This window comes from Capsella rubella, unplaced genomic scaffold (assembly GCF_000375325.1).
Source record: "Capsella rubella cultivar Monte Gargano unplaced genomic scaffold, Caprub1_0 scaffold_4, whole genome shotgun sequence".
Classification (NCBI taxonomy): domain Eukaryota; kingdom Viridiplantae; phylum Streptophyta; class Magnoliopsida; order Brassicales; family Brassicaceae; genus Capsella; species Capsella rubella.
The window spans coordinates 10,532,790-10,553,143 of record NW_006238920.1 but is presented as its reverse complement, the minus strand read 5'-3'; the positions used below and the strand labels follow the sequence as shown (position 1 = coordinate 10,553,143).

The following is a 20,354-nucleotide window of genomic DNA, read 5'->3' as shown; positions in this document are numbered from 1 at the left end:
CATAATTCAAAACAAAAGAACAAAATACACATACTCGATGAACCTTTTAGGTGTGGTAGTATTTTTTTTAACACCCGACCTGATTATTCTAGCTTAGTTGAGATTAGTAGGAATCCATATTTTTGGTTTTTCAACGGCAGTTATATGTGGTTGTTAGGTCAGTGGTAGTCTATTTTTGACTTGGTAGTTTGACATTAGGAGTCATCGACTAATCTAATTACATATGGACTTGAATTAGTAGTAGTGACATAATTAGTAGTCTCATCAATAGCTCTACTACTACTGGTGGTATATACTAGTTTACTACCTGAAAAAGAGTTTTCGAAATCACCACTTCGAATACCAAAGATAGAGAAAGAAGTGTACTTAAGTACTAATCAATTAAAACAAGTCTTGCAGAAAAGAAAAGGAAAAGATCACTATGATAGAAAAAGGAATTAAAATATATAAAGTGGTAACAAGTGTACAGATCACTGCTTAATCTTCACTTAAATAAACAATAAAAAAAGATAACCGTTATAGCAACTTACCGTTGGCAATGAAGTAGCTGCTGCTATAGCAACATGAGGCCGAACCATGGCACGTGACTCCTCCTCTGGCGCATCAACGACAACAAGCGACGCCTCTCTTTATCCTTTATCTTCTTTTTTTTGTTTGTTGTTTTCTTGTTTGTATTGTACAAGGATCCTCCTCTTGTTTCTTCAACTTGATGCAATTATTATCACTATACCACGAAAACTATATCCTTTCCAAGTAAATAGTTTAAAGTAATAGAATAGTGTTGAACAAGGTAAGACCATCTCCAATGGTTAGAACCATGGGAGGGTGCTTATTCATTTTTTTGCATTAATTTTTTAAAAATAAATTTATAAGTAGCCCTTAGTCTTTGCTTAAAGAGTTAATTTAGACAACAAAGCTTATGAAAAGTGCTTGATTTGCATTAAATATAATGCAATAAATATAGGCAATGTCTTAAGTTTCCCATTAAGCAATGCCAATGGAGTTGCTCTAAGGTGTTAAAATATATTTCCTACACATATGTATGTATTGGTAATGTTGTTTCTAATATTATTATTACTCTTAACTTCTTAAGAGTGTCATCATGTCAATGCATGCTAGCACGTTTCAAGTGCCAAAAACTGTAAATAAATCACTGATTATTACTGTGTTTAAATCTACTCTTTTGTTATTGAAGATTTTTGTTGTTTTGTGTCGTCTTTAAAGAGTTGGAATTAAAGAAAGAAGAGGTTGACGTTACATTCCTTTGAGGCTTTTGAATGGTGGTTACATGTTAAGCAATTATGGTTAAATGGAGTTTAGTGTGAGTTTTATTTTTACAATTTTAGACGTATTTAAACTTGATTATGCTATATTTGTCTTCGCATTAAACTTTTTCAAAAACGTCTTTTAAAAAACAAATATATTATTTCAGAGTAACGAACATCACCTGACCTACATGGTGGGAAAGAGAAGGTAAATAAAATAGGTACTAAACTGATATAAAACAAAAAGTATCGGGGCAAAATCATGATTTCCTGATACTATTTTTTTCACAGTCTCTCTCTCACTTTCTCTCTTTTCTCTTTCTGGATATTAAATGTGTAAACAAATAGACAGTTCACTGGTACACACACACAAAAAAAAATAAAGGACTCGGGAAGCGAGCAGAGTCAGTAAGAGAACAACACTAGGGACAAAGAGAGAGGAAGAAGATGATGTCCGAAGCTCCATAGGTTTAAAGTACTCTTCTTCGTTTAGCTTCTGCAATTTTTTTTTTGTTTCTTCATTTCATTTCGTAGCTAGTTTCTCCGATCTCTTTGTTCTAAAAGCATTTCAGACCAAAAGAGAAAAGCTAAAGCCACAGTGCTGCTGCAGGTATAGAACACCGAACACTACTTCTCTCTCCCTCTCTCTCTCTCTCTCTCTCTCTCTCTCTCTCTCTCTCTCTCTCTCTCTCTTCTTTAATATGTTTGAAATACTTAAAAACTGGGTTTTTTATTTATCTGTTTCTTAGAAGATGTTCCTTAATTGGTTCGAAAAAACCTAAACTTTTCCATTTGTTTCTTTGTTTACAAAAAAATATTTATACATTATTATGTTGTAGAAAGTTTAAATCTTTGAGGACTTGGGTTAATTGTTATGTTTAATCTCTCTTTTGTGTTGTTCTTCAAGTTGAAGATTCAAAAGCAAAGCGTTTCTGTTGTATTTTTAAAAGAAACGATTTTTGAAAGTTTTGATTTTTCTGGAAAAAAATGTTCTGGTTTAGGTTTAAATTGAAATTTCGAAGTTGGTTAGTTTCTTTTAAGATCTGTTGTCTATTTTAGGGAAGATCCACCTAATAAAAACAGAGCCCACGTTAAGTAAATGACAGGAATTGTTATTTTCTCCTTCTTCAAAAGATTCCAAATTTTTTTGAAGAGAAAACAAAAACCAAAATTGATGACTTGACAACTCAAAAAAGATTTTCATGTGGAATTTATATAATTGTACTTTCTTTGCTTGTAATTGGGTTTATCTCTGTCATTAGACTGAATCACATTTGATAAAAACTTCTCCTTTTTCTACTAATTTTGTTTCCTTTGACTGTGAACAGTTCCTTGTAATGTTTGTCTCTTGTTCCCTTGGTTTGGTGGTAGTGGTAGTAGTTTCAAATGGAGTCTCTTTGAAGCTAATGTATTTGTTTTGTTTAGTTTGTTAGGGTTTTTGTTTTTTTGTACACTTGCTTAAGCTTTGTACTTCCGTTGAGTTTGTTGTATATGCTTATGATAATCTTATAATACGTGACTGGTGTTTGTTGCTTCTTTCTCACATACACAGTTTCTCTTCATGTTCTTTTTGTCAGGTTCTTCTTCAAAATAAAGGACAGGGAGTGTTTTTAAAACTCTAATCCCAAGCAATGCAGACGCCAAAATCTAGGTGACAATCTTCAATCTTGTCCAGAGTTTTCTCTTTTGTGTGTCTTTTAGAGTCTTTGATGTGTTCATTGGAGATATTTGGTTGTAGTTTTTGAAGTCTTGATTTGTTTCAATTGTTCTTGGGGGTGTATTTTAGTGGCTTATTGATTCCTACTTGGTTTGTTTGATTATGATAGGCCGGGATCGTTGGAGGTGCCTCAAAAGAAATCTCCTGCAGCAACTCCTAAAACTGCTGCTCGTAAGCTAAAAACTGCAGAATCCGATCCTGTTTCGTCTCCCAACCCGAAAATCAGGACACCGAAAACTCAAAGCCCAAAAGTAGTTGCTGATCGCCGTTCTCCAAGAACCCCTGTAAATGAGGTACTACTAGCTTTGCACAATGCTTTGTTTATCAATGCCTATTTGGTTTGACTCATACTAGTCTCAGTTTTCCATGTTTCGTGAGGACTAGTTTTTATTGTCGGGAACCTGGTTCTTATTCTTGGTGCTGCTAAATACTCTCTAGGTGATTGAAGTTTGTCAATGTATTGTTTCTTACAACAACTGATTAAACCTTGCAAGTTGTTGATACTGGAGTGTTTGCAATAACTGAAAGAGAAATGTACCATTTGTGTTGTTTGTTAGTATTGTGGCTTGTTGCAAACAGTCCAGTATGTGTATAAACTTTATATTTGTGATATGTGATGCATCCATTTCGTAATTGATTTGTTTATATTCGTTGCTTCTATATGCAAGATTCAGAAGAAGCGGACAGGGAGAACCCCCGAAGTGGCATCTCAGATATCTCAGCTGCAAGAGGAGCTAAAGAGGGCAAAGGAACAGTTAAGTGCTTCAGAAGCGTCAAAGAAGGAAGCTCAAGATGAAGCAGAGGAGACAAAGCAGCATTTGATGGAGATCAATGCCTCTGAGGATTCTAGAATTGATGAGCTTCGTAAGCTCTCTCAAGAACGAGACAAAGCATGGCAGTCTGAACTCGAAGCAATGCAGAGACAGCACGCCATGGATTCCGCTGCTTTAGCTTCTAGTATGAACGAGGTCCAGAAACTGAAAGCGCAGCTCTCTGAATCTGAGTCTGTTGAAAACTTGAGTATGGAACTTAATGAGACACTGTCTCTTGTTGAAAAACTCAGAGGTGAGCTGTTTGATGCAAAGGAGGGTGAAGCTCGGGCACACGAAATTGTGTCGGGAACTGAAAAGCAATTAGAGATAGCAAATTTGACGCTTGAAATGTTACGCTCAGATGGGATGAAGATGTCTGAAGCTTGTAATTCCCTTACAACTGAGCTAGAGCAGTCTAAATCTGAGGTAAAGTCACTAGAGCAACTTGTGAGACAGCTTGAGGAAGACAATGAAGCCCGAGGAAACACCAGCGGGGACTCATCATCAATGGAAGAACTTAAAGAACAGATTAATGTTGCAAGGCAAGAGATTAGCCAATTGAAATCTGCAGTGGAAGTGACTGAGAGAAGGTACCATGAAGAGTATATCCAGAGCACGTTGCAGATAAGAACAGCTTATGAACAAGTCGAGGTTGTAAAATCTGGATATGCAGAAAGAGAGGCCGAGTTGGGGGAAGAACTGAAGAGAACCAAAGCTGAAAGAGAGTCTTTGCATGAACGGTTGATGGATAAAGAAGCTAAGCTGAGGATACTTGCCGATGAAAACGAGTTACTGAACTTAAAAATCAAAGAAAAGGAAGAAGTAAACATAAACTTGGAGAACAGCTTGAACCAGAAAGAGCCTGAGCCTACGGACGAACTCAGGAAGCTAGAATCCGATGTACTGGAGTTGAAAGCGAATCTAATGGACAAGGAGATGGAGCTGCAGAGCGTAATGTCGCAGAATGAGAGTCTCAAGAGTGAAATGGAAACAATGCAGAGCGAGAAGAACAAGGTTATCAATGAGGCCTTAGCGAAGCTTGGGAGTCTGACAGAGGAAGCGGATAAGAGCGGGAAGAGAGCGGAAAATGCAACAGAACAGCTAGGGGCAGCACAAGTAACCAACACAGAACTAGAAGCTGAGCTGAGGAGACTCAAGGTTCAGTGTGATCAATGGAGGAAAGCAGCTGAAGCCGCAGCTACTATGCTCTCTGGTGGTAACAACAACAATAACAGTAACGGGAAGTACGTGGAGAGAACAGGATCGCTAGAGAGTCCATTGAGGAGGAGGAACGTGAACATGTCGCCTTATATGGATGAAACGGATGATGAATTGTCATCACCAAAGAAGAAGAATGGGAGTATGCTGAAGAAGATTGGTGTGTTACTGAAGAAAAGCCAGAAGTGATCATTGAAGTTCAGGAAAAAGAAATTACCATTGTCTGTCTGTAATATCCGCTTATTTTTATCACAAGTTTCAATGTGTAGACATGTTTTTGTTGCCCAAAAAAAAAACTGTATTGTGAAACTACTCTTTTGCTTCTCTTTCTATTGACGCAGCTGAAACACTGATCAACATTTTATAAAGCTAAACTTTGGTTGTTTCCGATACAACAACATTGCTCCTAAGCTTGTTACACATCTACTGCGATTGCTTGCTATCCCTCTTACCAGCTCTGGAAATACTTAAGGTACTACCTAATAATAAAAGTATACTGTATTTTTGAATAGAAGGTTTCAAAACTTGATATACAAGTTGATTTTTATACTTCATAAAATCCATAGCAAACCAGACTGCAAGTACTAATCAAAACTATTCATGATAGAGCACTTGTCCATCTGGTCTTTACTTAAAAGCTGTATATTATACGAAGTTGCAAGTGATTTGGCTTCATTACCGTTGCTACATTATCCGAGTTGTTCCTCTGCACTGACTTTTGAATACATTTTGCTGGTAAGCTTTGGTGAAGCTGAGACAATCAGCCTTGAATTCCTTGAAACAGGACTGGCCTTTGCTTTAGACATTGTAGGTTGGGACTTTGCAGACGTGGTTCTACTAGTAGCTGATCCATTGGGAGTACGAGCTCCATGTTTTGCCAAGCCACTTACAAGACTATTACACGATCCTGTGGGTGTTCGTGCAACGCTGCTCCTCGCCTGTTAACAATCATATGGATCAGATATATTTCTATGTCAATGTTACTCTTGTTACTTCCTAGTTTATATGCAAAGGATTTCATGAATTTGGGAACTTACTCCATCAAAGTAGCCAATTTTGGGTGATGGCACGCGGAGTCCTGTTGGTTTCATCATGGAAGCAGAGGGCACAGCACCGCCATTGACAAGTGAACCACATTTTGCACCTCCTTTATCCGACTTAGTGTCATCTTGGACAGCAAATACATCTTTAGAATTGTTAAAAGGCTTCAAAGTCCGTGTTGCAGGGCTGCTTTCACCAAAGACAGTTTTCTTGTTGCCTTTAGCCAGTTTATTAGGTGTTGAAGCTCGCAGTGATTCGGATGACCAGTCAACACTAGCACTTAGACGTGAAACATTAAGCTTGGAATTGTACGTCCTATTGGCTGAGAGGGGTGAAACTTTAGGCTGGCCTATAACTTTAGATCCTGCCCGGGATGTTGGTCTATTTGCCAAAGTATGGGTAGCTATTCTTAAACTCTGATCTTTCTTCTGCTTTACTGAATTTAGAGAAGACTTGTTAGAAGTGATTGACGAAACACTGAGACAGCTCTCAAGTGAGGAGCAAGAAGATGTCAATTCATTCTTGGAGGCAAGTGAAGAACGTGAAGCAGATTTAAAAGGCACTAGAGGTGTTGATACAGTAGGTCGAGTCCTTCTTGAAATTGGAAGTCTGGAAGCCAAAGGCTCTTTACCTGTAAAAATAACAATAAGATGTAGAAGTAAAGAAAGATATAGTTAGTAAAAGACATGTAAAGACTTATTTAAGAAAGAGTTGTGACTAACCCCCAGATAATTTAGGATTCGTTTCTTGTTTGGCTTTGTTAGTATCGACTGAAGCTCTGATAGTTTTGCTGAGTCCAGTGGATGGCCTGGAAATGGAAGTATTGTGTTCTGATGAAGCGATGGGCTGTAGAGAATGTATCACAAACAACAACCAAAAAAGCTTATCAGTTTGCTTTCACTTTGAATTGCTGAACATTTTCTACCACTCTTATCCTGTCAGATGCTTTAACAAGACAGGACATATAGAGAGAGTCGTAAACATACCTTCTTTGTCCCTTTTACTAATCCTTGCGCCCTAATACTTGGCCTTTTACGAATAGGATTTGGTGTCATCTGATAAAACAAACAAAACAAAGACATGGTTAATCATGGAGAGAGTGCAAGATCAAACCATACCTTAAAGTTGTTTTGGCACTTACCTTTTCCTCAGAGCCAGGGTCGTCTAGTGTACTTGTAGCTACAAATTTCAAATGAGAGAAAATAGAAAAAAATGGTCAATTTGAGATTCATAGATAACAGAAATTAACTAAGTACAATTATATACAGTTTCAAACAACACTTCCTATATGTTCTTCTGTTTGATATGGAATAAAAAAAACAATTTGTGAGACCAAAGCTCCATATAGAATAAAATCATAGCCAGAGATGCCAATGCTTTGAATTGGAAAGCTAGTTCCTTTTCTCTTTACCAAATATAAAAAAAAAAAAACATACTTGGGCTAGGTGTTGTCTCTGTTGCTCTCAATCCATTAGTCTTGTCAGGTGTTGCTGCATCAGACCTTTGGATTGACCCTCTTACATCATCAAATGAAACAAACTCATGACCAGTCTCAACAGTGCAGTCACTTTTCAATGTAGATATGGACTCTGTTGATCTATGCAGATCCTCCTGAATGGTTGGTAAATTCTTTCTCTCCATCATGCTAGAGAGTTCATCCGGTTCCAAAACACCTAATTTTGAGAAAAAAAACGCATCTTCAGCAAAAACTAAACAAACACACTACTAAAATAAATAAATAAATAAATCACAGAACACAGCAACAACAACATGCCTGGATTGGTGAAAAAGGCTTTATCCCAAGCAAGACTTTTGCGCAAATTAGTCTTCATCATCTTAAGAGGTTCCTTCTCTTGCAAAGTAGTAGATACCAAAATCTCTTCATCACCAAACAAACCAAGACCTCTGTCTTCCTTATCAGTATCTGAATACATCATCATCAACAACAACAACAGCACAAACAAAAATGTAATCAAACTTAAAAAAAAAAAAATCAATACCAACAATGAACAATTCACAAGCATTCCCAGAAAAAAAAAATCATCATGAGCTAAGTTGATAACATGGAAATAATTTTGAAATGCGATTGAGAAATAACCTGAGAATTCAAAGCTGGATGGATCGAGGAGGGACGAGAAGAGAAGGAGGTTATCATCCTCGGTGGAGACATCAATCAGATCAAGACCATCGATATCTTGAAGAAGCTCGTTTCTCCAGTTCTCGTTGTTGTCTCCCATGGAAACACACAAAAAGTGCCTTTACCAATCGAGAATTTTCCACAGATTTTAGCAAAACATGTAATAAGAATTTGAAACGAAGCAAATCGGCGGTTTCTTATTTGTTTATTCAAGTATTATTATTATCAAACCTTTTTTAATTTTGTCTTAAGTCCTTGTTTAACCGAAGTGGGCTCGAGATAAACGTGATCCGTTGATCTGTGAATTTTTGACCGTTGGATATACGTAAAGAGGGATCTCTACTAATTGCAGTAATTTTGGTTTTAACAGATAAACGCCGTGACTAAAAACAACTGTAACCAACATGTAACAATAAGCATCTAATTTTCTCATTTGGTCACACACACTAAAATAAAGCAGGGAACAAAAGGTTATATTGGCAAAAACAAAATCTAGAAAAGTACTATGAGATAATGAACATTTTGCTGTAGAGCATCGAGATTCTTAAGACAAAAGGATTCATTTTTCTCATTTGCTCTGTGTTTGATTGGTTGTATCAGAAACCATTCTTTGGACATGTGTTGAAATTTGAAACAATTATGAAGTCATCCACAAACCAAACATAAAAATGACTTTTTTTTTCGTCATATTCAGAACAAATCCAAGAAAAGAAAAGAAAAGAAAAAAAAACAATGAGATGATTATTGTCACAACACAAATAATATACAGATAAGATAAACCCTCCTTGGTGCCACAGTTCAATAATCCTCATCACTCACTAGTCTGTTCCCGGCATTGGAACCATCATATGCTGCTGAGCCTACATTGTAATCAGAGTCATATGTATTATTAGTTCTGTGCCTTTTTTATAAGGAATTGATAGATTTATAACATATGTAATGCTTTACAAGTTTTCAGTTCTGTATAATTCGCCTAATCCTTCTACAAAACATCATTATCAAAATGCACAACACTCAAGGGTCAAGAAGGTGATTCAGAAAGATGATTAATCAATTAAAATTACTGGCAAATTTGTGTTAGCTGAGAAATGATCATTGATCTGTGATATCTTTGGGATTCTGTTTAAGCTATGACTAAGGAAGGCATCAGAGACAAAGGGATGATGAGCAACTAATGAAGCTGTTACACTAATAAAGAAGAGAAGGATGTATATCGCAATGAGTTTGAAAAGAAAAGAGTGGAAAACGTTACTTGAGAATTCCCGTAAGGACCTTGTGGGAAAGAGCCTTGGTGAGCAAGCTGCGAGAACTGCCATAAGGTAAACAAACAGCGTGAATGTCTAAGACTAATTTGCGTCATAGCTCAAGCGAAAGAGAGAAAACGTGCTGGTAAATGAAAAGACACAAAATTTCAAAGCCATAAGGTTTGAGACATTTACCTGACCGTTTTGGCTTGATTGCCCATCTTTCTTTGAATTTGCATCCCCACCTTTTGCTGATCCCTTTGTGTCACCCTATTGATCATCAACAAGAACAAGGGAAGCTTCAATAATTTCATACACTAGTTGCCTAAAAGGATATATAGAATGGATGATTCTCAAAAACGTATCAAGATTGTTGCAAGTATTAGGAATGGACAAGAGAAAGAATAAGAACGACCACTGACCTCCATCTGCGATTATCCAGTTCAGGTTGTAGAAAAAGAAACAAGATAAGGAAAAACAGATTAAGTGAGTGAACATTCATAAACTTTCAGCAAACTAATTAACATCGTAATCAAAACTGTACCTTTTGAGCGTGGATTGAAAAATATGGAGAAACTAGAACATACCTCTCTATATCTCATCAGGTAAAGCTTCAGGGGTTCGATGTATTCTTCAAATCCTAAAGTGGCCATTGCCCAAAGCAAATCATCTCCATTTATGGTCTTCCTTTTCTCTCTTTGGCATTTATCACTTGCTCTGCTCAACAAAGTCATAAAAAACCATTGCATCATTACAAAAAGGATCTTTGTAAAACTAGAAACCTAACCTGAGTGATCCGATATGCTACATCTAAGCCAAACAATGTAAGGAAAGGACTCAAAAAGACCATAAATTTCAATAAACCAACCAAAGCAGACATTAAGAAAACCCAAAAATCTCAAACTAGCCAGGTGGACTTGAAATCACCATAAAGTTTAAGACTTTTGAAAACTATGGCAAGCATCAATGATCCCATGAAGCCTCTAAACAGGTCCAGCAAACCAAAATGTTGACAAGAGCAGACATGACAAAGAATTGCAAAAAACAACCAAATGTGTTAAAATGACATACTCGCTGGTGATGAAGCTGATGAATTCAGAGACACATTCCTGAACAATCTCCTTAGCATCTTTAGCGATTTTGCCATTAGGAGGAAGACCTCGTTTCATGATACGGCTTATGTTAGCAATAGGAAGAAACCTATCCTGCTCACGGACGTGTAAAGACCTCGGACTTTGATCTCCACCACTCTCATGGCTTCCACCGCCTCCGGGACTCTTGGCCTGCGACTCCGCCATCTCAGAAGAAGAAGAAGAAGGAAAAAAACCTAACTTTCACACAACAAACACATAACAGACAAAACCCATCAACAAAAAATCAAAGACAAAACACATTTCCGATTAGACATAAACACGGGAAAAGAAAGAAAAAAAAAAACAGAAATCGAAGAGGAACAGATGAATCAGACAAGTGAGAAGAGAGAAGAATGATTACCAGATGAATTCGAAAAAGGGCGGGAGTGAAACAGATAGAGAGGTGTTGATTGGGGAAAGGGAGGAGGCAGAGGGAGAGGGATCGAGAGAAGAGGAGAGATTGATCGGACGCTTGAGAAATTAAGAGAGAGGAGGACGCCTGCGATTGCAGAGATTAGGTTTTCTCTTTTATGAGCTTTTTATCAGCACCGTTCGTTTTTTTTTTCTTTCTTCCTCTCTTTATTATTCTCTCTGGTTCATAGGCATGAACACGGTTACGGTTAATGCGGTTATGGTTAATTAACCACCGGTTAACGGTTATAATTTTTTTAACCATAACCTTAATCATTATATATACGGTTAAGACGGTTACGGTTATATACGGTTACGGTTAATTACGGTTACGGTTAAATACGGTTACGGTTATTTGATGATTATTATAATATTAATATTGGAGATAAAATTTTATGAAATATTATTTATTTTACAAGTAAAAAATATATGTGTTTTCAATTATTTATAGTGAATTAGTTAAATCTGGGTATTGTAAACAGTTATAATATAATTTATTTTAAAAATTTAAATATGCGGTTAACCTAGCGTTTAACCGTACGGTTAACCGACGATTAATTACGGTTAATTATGGTTACGGTTAATTAACGGTTACGGTTATTATTATTTTTTAACCGTAACTAATTTACTTTTACGGTTAACGGTTACAATTTTTAACCGTTTTATACGGTTACGGTCCGGTTACGGTTGATAAACGGTCCGGTTACGGTTAAAAATACGGTTAAGGTTAGCTTTTGGTCATGCCTACTGGTTCATATATTCTACCAAATCCAGATGCGCCACGTGTTTCTCTTATCTCTTACCATTAATTCTTATTTCAATCCCTCTATATATTAATTTACTTTTTATTCATTTTTTGATACATTTTGTTACTGATTACTATAGTAGGACAAAGTAAGTTATTTGTTGTTTTTAAAAAAGAACAGTTTAAACCATTTTTGATACATTTTGTTATTGATTACTACACTTCAAGAATGCTTACAATAATGTGTAATCTCAATCAGTTGAAAATGTAAAAGGTCAGCTAAAAGAAAACATAACATATATCACAATCCCAGATAAATCACCCAGTTAGTCTAAAAACAATAGAAATAAGAAAAGAAAAAAAACAAAACTCGAAGCCACTTCTTTTAAAGCTCGAGTCCAAAAGAAGAAGAGACAAAAAGTGATGTTAAGCTCAAAACTAAGTAAAAAGACCAGAGCAACGTGAAAGATCAAAAACACAAGCAAGTGTTGGTGCATCTGTACAAACAAAAGCCGAATCTACTACCGAGCTGTTGGCTGCAATACAGATTCATCAATGGAGACGTAATTTTGTGAACCAGCCAGGTCAAGCATTCCCATGTTGAGAGATGACGAATGCGCCGAGCTCCTCGAAAACTCGTCCGATATTCCGCCTCTTGCGGCCAATGCTTCCTTCTCGATCCTAATCGCGTCTTGGATATCTTTTTGCACCTCGGACATCGACGGTCTCATGTTACCGTGTGGTTTTACACACAGCAGCGCTTTCTCCGCGATCTTCCACATCGATTGGAGACTGTAATCGTCTTCTGCTAGTGCTGGATCGATGATCCCTCGGATGTCCCCGTTGTCTATATGCATCTTGGCCTACAGAAAGAAGGTATCAAAAGGATGATATATATATAGCAATTCGGTTTCAAAATTTATATATCCCAAACAAAGAGTAGCCACAACTACGAAAATGAACTAACCCATTGGACTATGTTCCGGCAGTTGACACCAAAGCTTTCATTCGATATGGCTTCTTGGCCGGACATTAGCTCAAGAAGAATGACTCCGAAGCTATATACATCACTCTTCTCTGTTAACTGCTGCGATATGTAGTACCTTTAATATCGAATAAAAGAAACATGTGAGTTCTTGACATTTATGCTAGTTTGATAAAGACATGTGAAGTTCTTGGCATTAGTTTAAGTCTTCTCTTACTCCGGATCAAGATATCCAACTGTGCCACGGACAATGCTGGAGACATGTGAGGTCCCATCAACTGCGAATTTTGACAATCCGAAATCTGAAACCTTTGCCCTCATGTGTTTATCAATGAGGATGTTACTCGTCTTGAGATCCCTGTGTATGATTGCTGGAACACACCCCGTGTGAAGATACTCGATCCCTAGTAAAAAAACCAAAACCAACAAAATGAAATACTGAAAGTGGCCTCGAGATCAGAGTCAAGAGCTCTTTCTGTTTTGTTTAGTATGATTCACTGACCTCGGGCTGCATCTTCAGCTATCTCTAGCCGTTTAATCCAGCTGATTCTTCGGTCACGGGGTACCACACCTGGAAAAAAAATACGCTTGTTCAACATAACATTATACCAAAACGCTGCAATACACCATCCTATCTTAAAAAGATATGTTACCATAAAGATGCTCCTTCAAAGTCCCATTGTGCATGAACTCATACACAAGCATGTTTTTCCCCTCTTCTTGGCAATAACCAAGAAACTGCACAAGGTTCCGATGATGTATCCTTGAGAGTAATGTAACCTGAACAAAGCAAAATCACTTGGGTTACCTCCTAAACAGAGAAAAAAAAAACTCATACTTGGGGCACATATGATTGATATGGGTTATATTAAGGAATATTTACCTCGTTTGCAAACTCTCTCTTCCCCTGATATGAATTATTTGCAAGAACTTTTACAGCAATCTCTTTACCCTCTCTTGTTTTCCCATAGTATACGATTCCAAAACCTCCGGACCCAATTCTCTTCTCAAATTTTTTTGTGGCTTCTTCGATCTCAAAAAGTGTGAAGCAATGTGCGGCGTCTCCATGAGCTTCACTCAAGGTAGATGACACTCTTTGAATTGGCAAGGGGCGATTCGTTAACTCCGCTGACATTAACCCAAGAAAAAAGGTGAGCAGAGGCATACAAACACTAGAATCAAGATACACTGTGAAACCGGTATACTAGCAAAAAATAACATACCTGAAGTTTTCCTCATTTTGTTATTCTTCTTGCTTTTGCACATAAAGATGCAAGAAATGATGGTTGCAATTAGCAGAATAGCAGCACCAACTGATGCACCGATGATGACACCGAGCTTCTTTCCTTTGTCTCCACTTTTTTCAAGATTAAGGTTCCCAGAAAAGCTGAAAACCACAAAAAAGAAAAAGAATGCATGAGTATTAGTGAGCGAGTTCAAGACACTCTAGCTAAGAACTATTCATTAGATAACACTTTTAAATCCGTGGTTGAATAGGACGAAATACTTACTTTGAGATCACATCTTTGGTCAGGTCTGATGGTATTGTTCCTGATAACAAATTGTTTTGCAGGTACCTGGAATCATAAAGCAGGTCAGGTGCATAATAATGTCGATTATAAAATCGTTTCCACCACATGAATTAATAAAAATATTAATCCTGTTTAAAAAGCTTACAGTTCCTTCAGGTTTGGGAGTTTCGCCAACGAAGAAGGGATCTTTCCGGTTAGTCGGTTGTTCTCGAGGTGTCTGCCAAAGTCCATTATATATTTATAGTTATATGAAGGCAAGAAAAGAAATTTAAACTCCAAAGTAACTGAATTTACATTATCTCCAGGTTTGGGCACCGAGAGAAATCCGGTAAAGGACCCGTAAAAGAATTCCCATCAAGCCATCTGCCATTGACAAAAGTGGCAACGTCAATAACAAGAACATCAGTTGTATAATCCCAAATTCAAAAGCCTAAAGAATAAGTAACTTACAACTGAACCAGACCATTCAATTTCACCAGGTCAGAAGGTATATCCCCCGTCAAGTTCATATTCGACAGCTTGCTGCAGTTATAACAGGCAAAGGAAATAATGAAACATAACATAATTGAAATATGCGGCTCATGAAAGTTAAGCACATACACAAACAATCCATAGCAAATAAAGCTACAAAATAGACTTCCTTACACAGCAACAACCCTTGGTTGTGGATCCGAATTGCATTCCACCCACGACCATGGTGAAGGTGAACATGGGTCTCCGCCTTCTTGAGCCCACTCAGTGGAAGAATAGAGAGATGCCACATTAGCCATAGTGGTTGCTGCAACACAAGCAATCATCTTAGAATCAAATATGAAGACACACCACTAAGATGGAGGGGATAGTTGTGCTCACCATCTACTGAACCATCGCTTTTCAGCAGATGTTTGCTGATCTCCATGGCATTCAGAATGGGTCCTCTAGAAGAATCAGCTGTTTTGGCAAATCGGAAGTTCAGCACATATGGAAGGGTTAGGTTAGGATAGCCAGGTTCATAAACACGATATGATTTCTGCGCATTTTCCCTGATGTTAACAATGGCTTTGCTATAGTCAGGCTGATCAGGTAGAATTAATCTGAACTTCCTTGACTCGTCCTCAGCCAAATCCTCGATTTCAGCGAAGTATGTAAAGGCCCAACCAGAACCAGGGAAGCCCTCCAGATTAATTCTGTAAGTTAATGATCCATTTGTTCCAACCACAGCCGTCTGCATAACCTTCTGAGGCGGTTTTTCATCACCACCGCTTTCAATCGGCAATGTAGTCGAGACTCGTACAGTCCCAGCAGCAACATCCACAAGATAATTAGGCTTCTTTAACAAATCAGATTCCCATATTCTATCATATGGATCATCCGGGTACCTGCAATACAAACTTATTTTCTTAACTCGTCTTGATAAATCACAATGTTGACACAACAAACAGATTATGAACTACATACTGACCTCACAGAATCTTCACTTTCAGCCCCAAAATTAATCCGTGCTGCAACACTCAGATAAAACCGGTCTTCAAAGGGGGTGCCATACATTGAACCATTCAACTGCCTAAGCTCAAGGGTCGATATAAACGGCTTCCCAGTTGTGGCATTCGACAAACAAACGCTGACAGTAGGAGTAGAAGCCAGAAACACCAGTTCTGCTATCTCAATTGTATAGGTTTCAGAGATAGCAATGGTCGCCCAATGAGTTGCCCCAAGGGAGATATCGAATTTGGGATACACATTGTTGCTGTTGTCGAAATCACCATACAAGAAAGTAGCTCTAAGGAGATATCGACTCCTACTAGTGACATTGAGAGTGTAGCAATACTTTCTTGAATCAGCAGGGAAATGCCTTAAAGTCGTGTACTGAGCTCTTGTTTCGTTAAGGGAGGATATCTTAGCGGTTTCTCCATAAATAAGATGATTATCAGGTATCCATTTAAGTCCAAGTTCATCAGTAAATGGCTCTGCACCTCCACAATCCAAGCTTACAAAACCTGCTCTTATCAACACCCAAAAAAAAAAAAAAGTTTAATTCTTTGTGATCAAATTCACCTCAAATACCACAAAGACTCCAACTTTTTATCTGCTGCAGTCCAACTAAACTATTTACATACAAACTCAAACACCATAGCTATTGAGATTATTTGTTAACAAAAGGCAAAACTTTGAAAACCCTTGTTAGTACTACATCACATAAAACTTACAACTATATAAACAAGGTAAACATTAAAAAGAAAAAAAAAACTCAGAAAACAGTCAATTACCTGGAGCTTGAGCTGATAAAGTAGTGAAAAGACAAGTAGAAACCAGTAGACACAGCAAAAGCAGCGAGACTCTCACCATCTCCTCTTGCTTAGAGCCAACACTTCGTAACAGTTTCAACACATAAATGGCGTTACGAAATAAAGGAACCCAAAAAATGTGATCCCAGAAAAAGTGAAAGAAAGGAAAAAAAAGGTGAAAATTCCCAGAAACAGAGTAGTCCAAACTAAATTTAATAACTATATCCAGCAGAGAGAGATCTAAGGAAAGAAATGGTTTAACCAAAACCCCAAAAAAGAAATGGAAAAATGGAAAATTTAGGGGAACGTGAGAGAGAAATGAGTGTGTTTCTTCCTCGTTAAGTGTTTGCTTTTTTGTTTGATGTGAGAGAGAGAGAGCAGAGAGAGAGAGCTTCAAAGGCAGTGGAGGTAAAGGTGCAATTGTTGGGTCCATCTTTAAGTCTGGACTCAACTTACATCTAACGGTTCTTATGGCTTTAACATTTAATCTGAATGGTCCAGATCATTGTGGTCCACCTTTACCGTGTCATACAGGATTCTCACACCCCAGCAAGCCGCAGTCTCCAGCGAAACGGTGTCATTTTAGTAATAATAATTATTTCCTGATTTTAATTAAATGACATTCTCTGTCTCTTAAGAATATTTATAGTTACATCCACATGTTTATCTCTCTTTATAGGAAAATTAATAAATACAACTATTTTTATCCAGATTTGGATCATTGTAAATATAATTTTCATTAAAGTGGCTAAAGTTAGTATGAAATTTTTGTGATTTAATGATGAAATTTCTCTCATTCATATATACTTTCTAAAGAAAAATAAACACAGGTAGGAAAATGAGAGATAATGAAATCAGGTAGGAAACTTGTAAACTGATGATGACTGATAATTTTTCTTAAAATGATCTAATGATAAGATATTAGATGCTAAACATGAATCAGATACTATCTTAACTATATTCGAGATTCTGTTTTTTTTTCTTCCATCCCTATAAATTATATTCATAATTCAATTTAAATTTTATTCGGATATACTTGCTTTTTATTTTTGTCAGCAGAAACAGATTTTAAATTCAAAAAAAAAAACAGATACAGATTTTAATATCTTAATATAAGATATTATATGTTTGTTCATATAGAAAACAAACATAATGAACATAAGGAAAAAAACAAAAGTTTCACATTAATGTCACATAAATATGACCCGGGGGAAAAAGTCGTTAAATATATATATCGACCAAAATGAGTTGTTTGTAAATAACACACACATGTGATAGAATTCTCAAAATAAGTAAGTCCCCACGTACGCTATGTCCAGTGTGCATGTAATTTATTGATATGTTGAATATAATTAGAGTAAAATACTTGTACGAAACAAAAAGAAACTTTAATGTGTAAATCTTATCATATTATTCATATATATAGTGGGAAATTGGTGATAGAGGTTAAGAAATATAAAGTGGTAAAAAAGATTAGCTTTATGTAAGATTAATATGATTAAGTTGCAGGGATTAATTATAGTATGATTGGTTTTAAATATATGATAGTTAAAGGTTTAGAGATAAGTTCAAAACTTTTTAAGTTCCAGAATTCCAAAATATATAGTTTTCAAATGTTTAAATGACAACAAACAGTTTGATTGATCTGTTTTGTTAATTAGATTTCGTTTTCTTTTTAATTGTTACTAGAGGATAACTCGTGCTACTGCACGGATGACTTTTCTCGAAGAGTTAAATAAATAAATTATAATTTATAATTATGATATGGTTAATTTTTATTTTTCAATTTATAGTAATATATGTCCGTTTTAAAAAATTCAAAGCGCAACATATGCGGAAAATTATATTTTTATTATTCATATGTTTAATATAATAAAATATAAATGAGATCATATAAACTTGAAAGAAGAATAATAATTTTTTTAATATATTAGATTAAATTAGGTAGAGATATTTTAGGAAAATCAAAATTAAATATGGAAATAATATAATCTGGTGTAGGAATATATGATTCATTATCCATACCCAAATATCCTAAAATAAAGTATCTGATTAGGTGTATTTTATTTCATTTGAAAACTTTAGTGTAAAACTAATGGGTACTTCAGCTTTAATAGTATAGATACCTATTTATTCGGTCTCCACAACATTTGAGTAGTAACATATTTTTATTTATTGAACCTTTAGTGTGATTGTGTAAAGGATAAATAAATTTGTAAGTAGCAATGAGAGATTTTAAAAAAATATGTACTATTGCAAAGATAGGAAATGGTCAAACCGTATTGAGAAGAAAACATTATCGGGTTTTGGGAGAGTGTAGTAGACAAAGACAAAGTAGTAGAGAGATGTGAGTGTTGTTTAAACTGATTTTATAATTGTCTTCCTGAAACATGATCATCATCATCGCATTGGCTAATGAGCTTTTGAATCAATCAATCTCTTCTGCTTCTATTGCTTTTATTAAGCTGGATTATTCTTCTTTTGCCTTTTCCAATATACCATCTTCTTCATCTTCTTTTTTTTTTTTTGTTTTGTTTTGTTGTTTAGTTTCGTATCCTAGTTCTAATCGATTACTTATATGTTTTATCTTATTTTCCTTACAAAAGTTAAAACTGTATTTGTATTTTCTCCCTTTGGATCATCTGTGTATTAATTTTGTATATTTTGTTTCGAGAGACAAAACAGCATATCAGGAATCTTTACTCCGGGAACATTCCTACCAAGTACACATTTGTTATTCTCGTTAAATTATTACTTATTAGGGTTCAAATTTGTATTATTATCTTGGGTAAAGACTTTAAAGACATTTCCAATTTGTATTAGAATCTTTGGATAAAGACTTTATAACGAGTCTGAATGAATGATCTGTAATTCTATATAATGGGCAAATTGAGTAATGGGTCTTATTAATGTATGGACAAATGATGAATGATCCTTTATCGCCTCCTCTCTGCTCATGTATCAACTTTAGCAGACTCCCTACTTTTTGCACTCAGAAAGATAATATTCTCATTAGTCATTACCTTATCTTTTTTTTTATTCTTTTTAACGTAAACGGACTTTTTGTCTTAATTTATATATTTTGCTCATTCCTAATCTAATGACTAATGTGTAATGCATAACCAAAATATTGATCCCAGTGGATATGCATGTAGTGATCCCTCCTGGCCATTTCCATGTCCTTTGCTGATCTCTTGACTATATGAACTTTAATTTTACAGCAAATGTTTTTGTCTTTTGAGATAGACAAAAAAATCTTATCATCTGTGTGATTGATTATATAAAGTAAAAAGTGATATTCATAAATGTCAAATCAATACTCAGCTCTGGCAACATAATTTATAACTGAACATATCTGTTTTTTGTAAATATTTTTCTTTGTGATTTTTTTGGTTTATGAAATTTTTTTAAGGCTTTCATATAAACTCTTTATGGGTTAGAGTTAGCTAGAGCATGATAATTACATTGTAATTCATCTTGTGGGTTTTGTTTGTCCGAATAATTTGCAATTTGCATGGTTAAACATAACTCTCTTTGTTTGTTGGCCTGTTGCCTGAGTTAGATAATTAGCGACCTACGCAGAAATTTATAAGAATGTGATTAGAAGTCAACTTGTTTTTTCGAAGCAAGGCAAAAAAAAATAATAATGGTGTGTGGCTTTTTAAGAAACCCATCTAAAAATAGCCCATGGAATAAAAGAATAAGGAACTGAATCAAGCCCAATAGACTAAGAACTAGACAACGGTACAACCTCAGACGAGCGAAATACAAAGGGCTGATGATATCTTAGGCTCATAAACGAATATTTAATAATTAATGTGGGACTTGGAGCAGAGTAGATAGAACATAT

General features: G+C 35.9%; 4 protein-coding genes across 9 annotated transcripts; 1 reads left to right on the top strand and 3 right to left on the bottom strand.

Annotated features, from left to right (window-relative positions):
• The first annotated feature begins 1,613 nt into the window (after positions 1 to 1,613).
• On the top strand, positions 1,614 to 5,398 carry LOC17889705 (interactor of constitutive active ROPs 2, chloroplastic). Of its 5 annotated transcripts, none has more exons than XM_023783754.1 (4): positions 1,614 to 1,875; positions 2,843 to 2,916; positions 3,092 to 3,275; positions 3,657 to 5,398. In XM_023783754.1, the coding sequence occupies exons 2-4, from the start codon at positions 2,897 to 2,899 to the stop codon at positions 5,199 to 5,201; spliced, it is 1,749 nt and encodes a 582-aa protein (XP_023639522.1). In that variant the 5' UTR covers positions 1,614 to 1,875; positions 2,843 to 2,896; the 3' UTR covers positions 5,202 to 5,398. The 5 variants fall into 5 exon arrangements, with proteins under 5 accessions (XP_023639522.1, XP_023639520.1, XP_023639519.1 ...); XM_023783752.1 differs by having other exon boundaries at positions 1,616 to 1,733; positions 3,651 to 5,398; XM_023783751.1 differs by having other exon boundaries at positions 1,616 to 1,740; positions 3,651 to 5,398.
• A 97-nt stretch (positions 5,399 to 5,495) lies between these two features.
• LOC17890431 lies at positions 5,496 to 8,355 on the bottom strand. Its single transcript, XM_006293887.2, has 8 exons — positions 8,152 to 8,355; positions 7,828 to 7,977; positions 7,490 to 7,726; positions 7,195 to 7,232; positions 7,040 to 7,108; positions 6,776 to 6,899; positions 6,050 to 6,684; positions 5,496 to 5,950 (listed from the first exon to the last, which is right to left on the bottom strand). The coding sequence occupies exons 1-8, from the start codon at positions 8,288 to 8,290 to the stop codon at positions 5,702 to 5,704; spliced, it is 1,641 nt and encodes a 546-aa protein (XP_006293949.1). The 5' UTR covers positions 8,291 to 8,355; the 3' UTR covers positions 5,496 to 5,701.
• A 429-nt stretch (positions 8,356 to 8,784) lies between these two features.
• LOC17889072 (nuclear transcription factor Y subunit B-8) lies at positions 8,785 to 11,111 on the bottom strand. 2 transcript variants are annotated; one of them, XM_023784386.1, is made up of 7 exons: positions 10,929 to 11,111; positions 10,506 to 10,765; positions 10,022 to 10,151; positions 9,857 to 9,862; positions 9,630 to 9,704; positions 9,443 to 9,499; positions 8,785 to 9,050 (listed from the first exon to the last, which is right to left on the bottom strand). In XM_023784386.1, the coding sequence occupies exons 2-7, from the start codon at positions 10,730 to 10,732 to the stop codon at positions 9,009 to 9,011; spliced, it is 537 nt and encodes a 178-aa protein (XP_023640154.1). In that variant the 5' UTR covers positions 10,733 to 10,765; positions 10,929 to 11,111; the 3' UTR covers positions 8,785 to 9,008. The 2 variants fall into 2 exon arrangements, with proteins under 2 accessions (XP_023640154.1, XP_023640153.1); XM_023784385.1 differs by having other exon boundaries at positions 10,506 to 10,761.
• Positions 11,112 to 11,982: 871 nt separating this feature from the next.
• LOC17888586 (probable LRR receptor-like serine/threonine-protein kinase At1g67720) lies at positions 11,983 to 16,885 on the bottom strand. The gene is made up of 15 exons (XM_023784061.1): positions 16,487 to 16,885; positions 15,682 to 16,216; positions 15,093 to 15,598; positions 14,886 to 15,018; positions 14,691 to 14,762; positions 14,535 to 14,603; positions 14,386 to 14,457; positions 14,220 to 14,285; positions 13,932 to 14,095; positions 13,592 to 13,836; positions 13,362 to 13,488; positions 13,211 to 13,279; positions 12,926 to 13,112; positions 12,691 to 12,826; positions 11,983 to 12,586 (listed from the first exon to the last, which is right to left on the bottom strand). Exons 1-15 carry the CDS (start codon positions 16,563 to 16,565, stop codon positions 12,245 to 12,247), a joined length of 2,802 nt encoding a protein of 933 aa, XP_023639829.1. The 5' UTR covers positions 16,566 to 16,885; the 3' UTR covers positions 11,983 to 12,244.
• Positions 16,886 to 20,354: the final 3,469 nt, after the last annotated feature.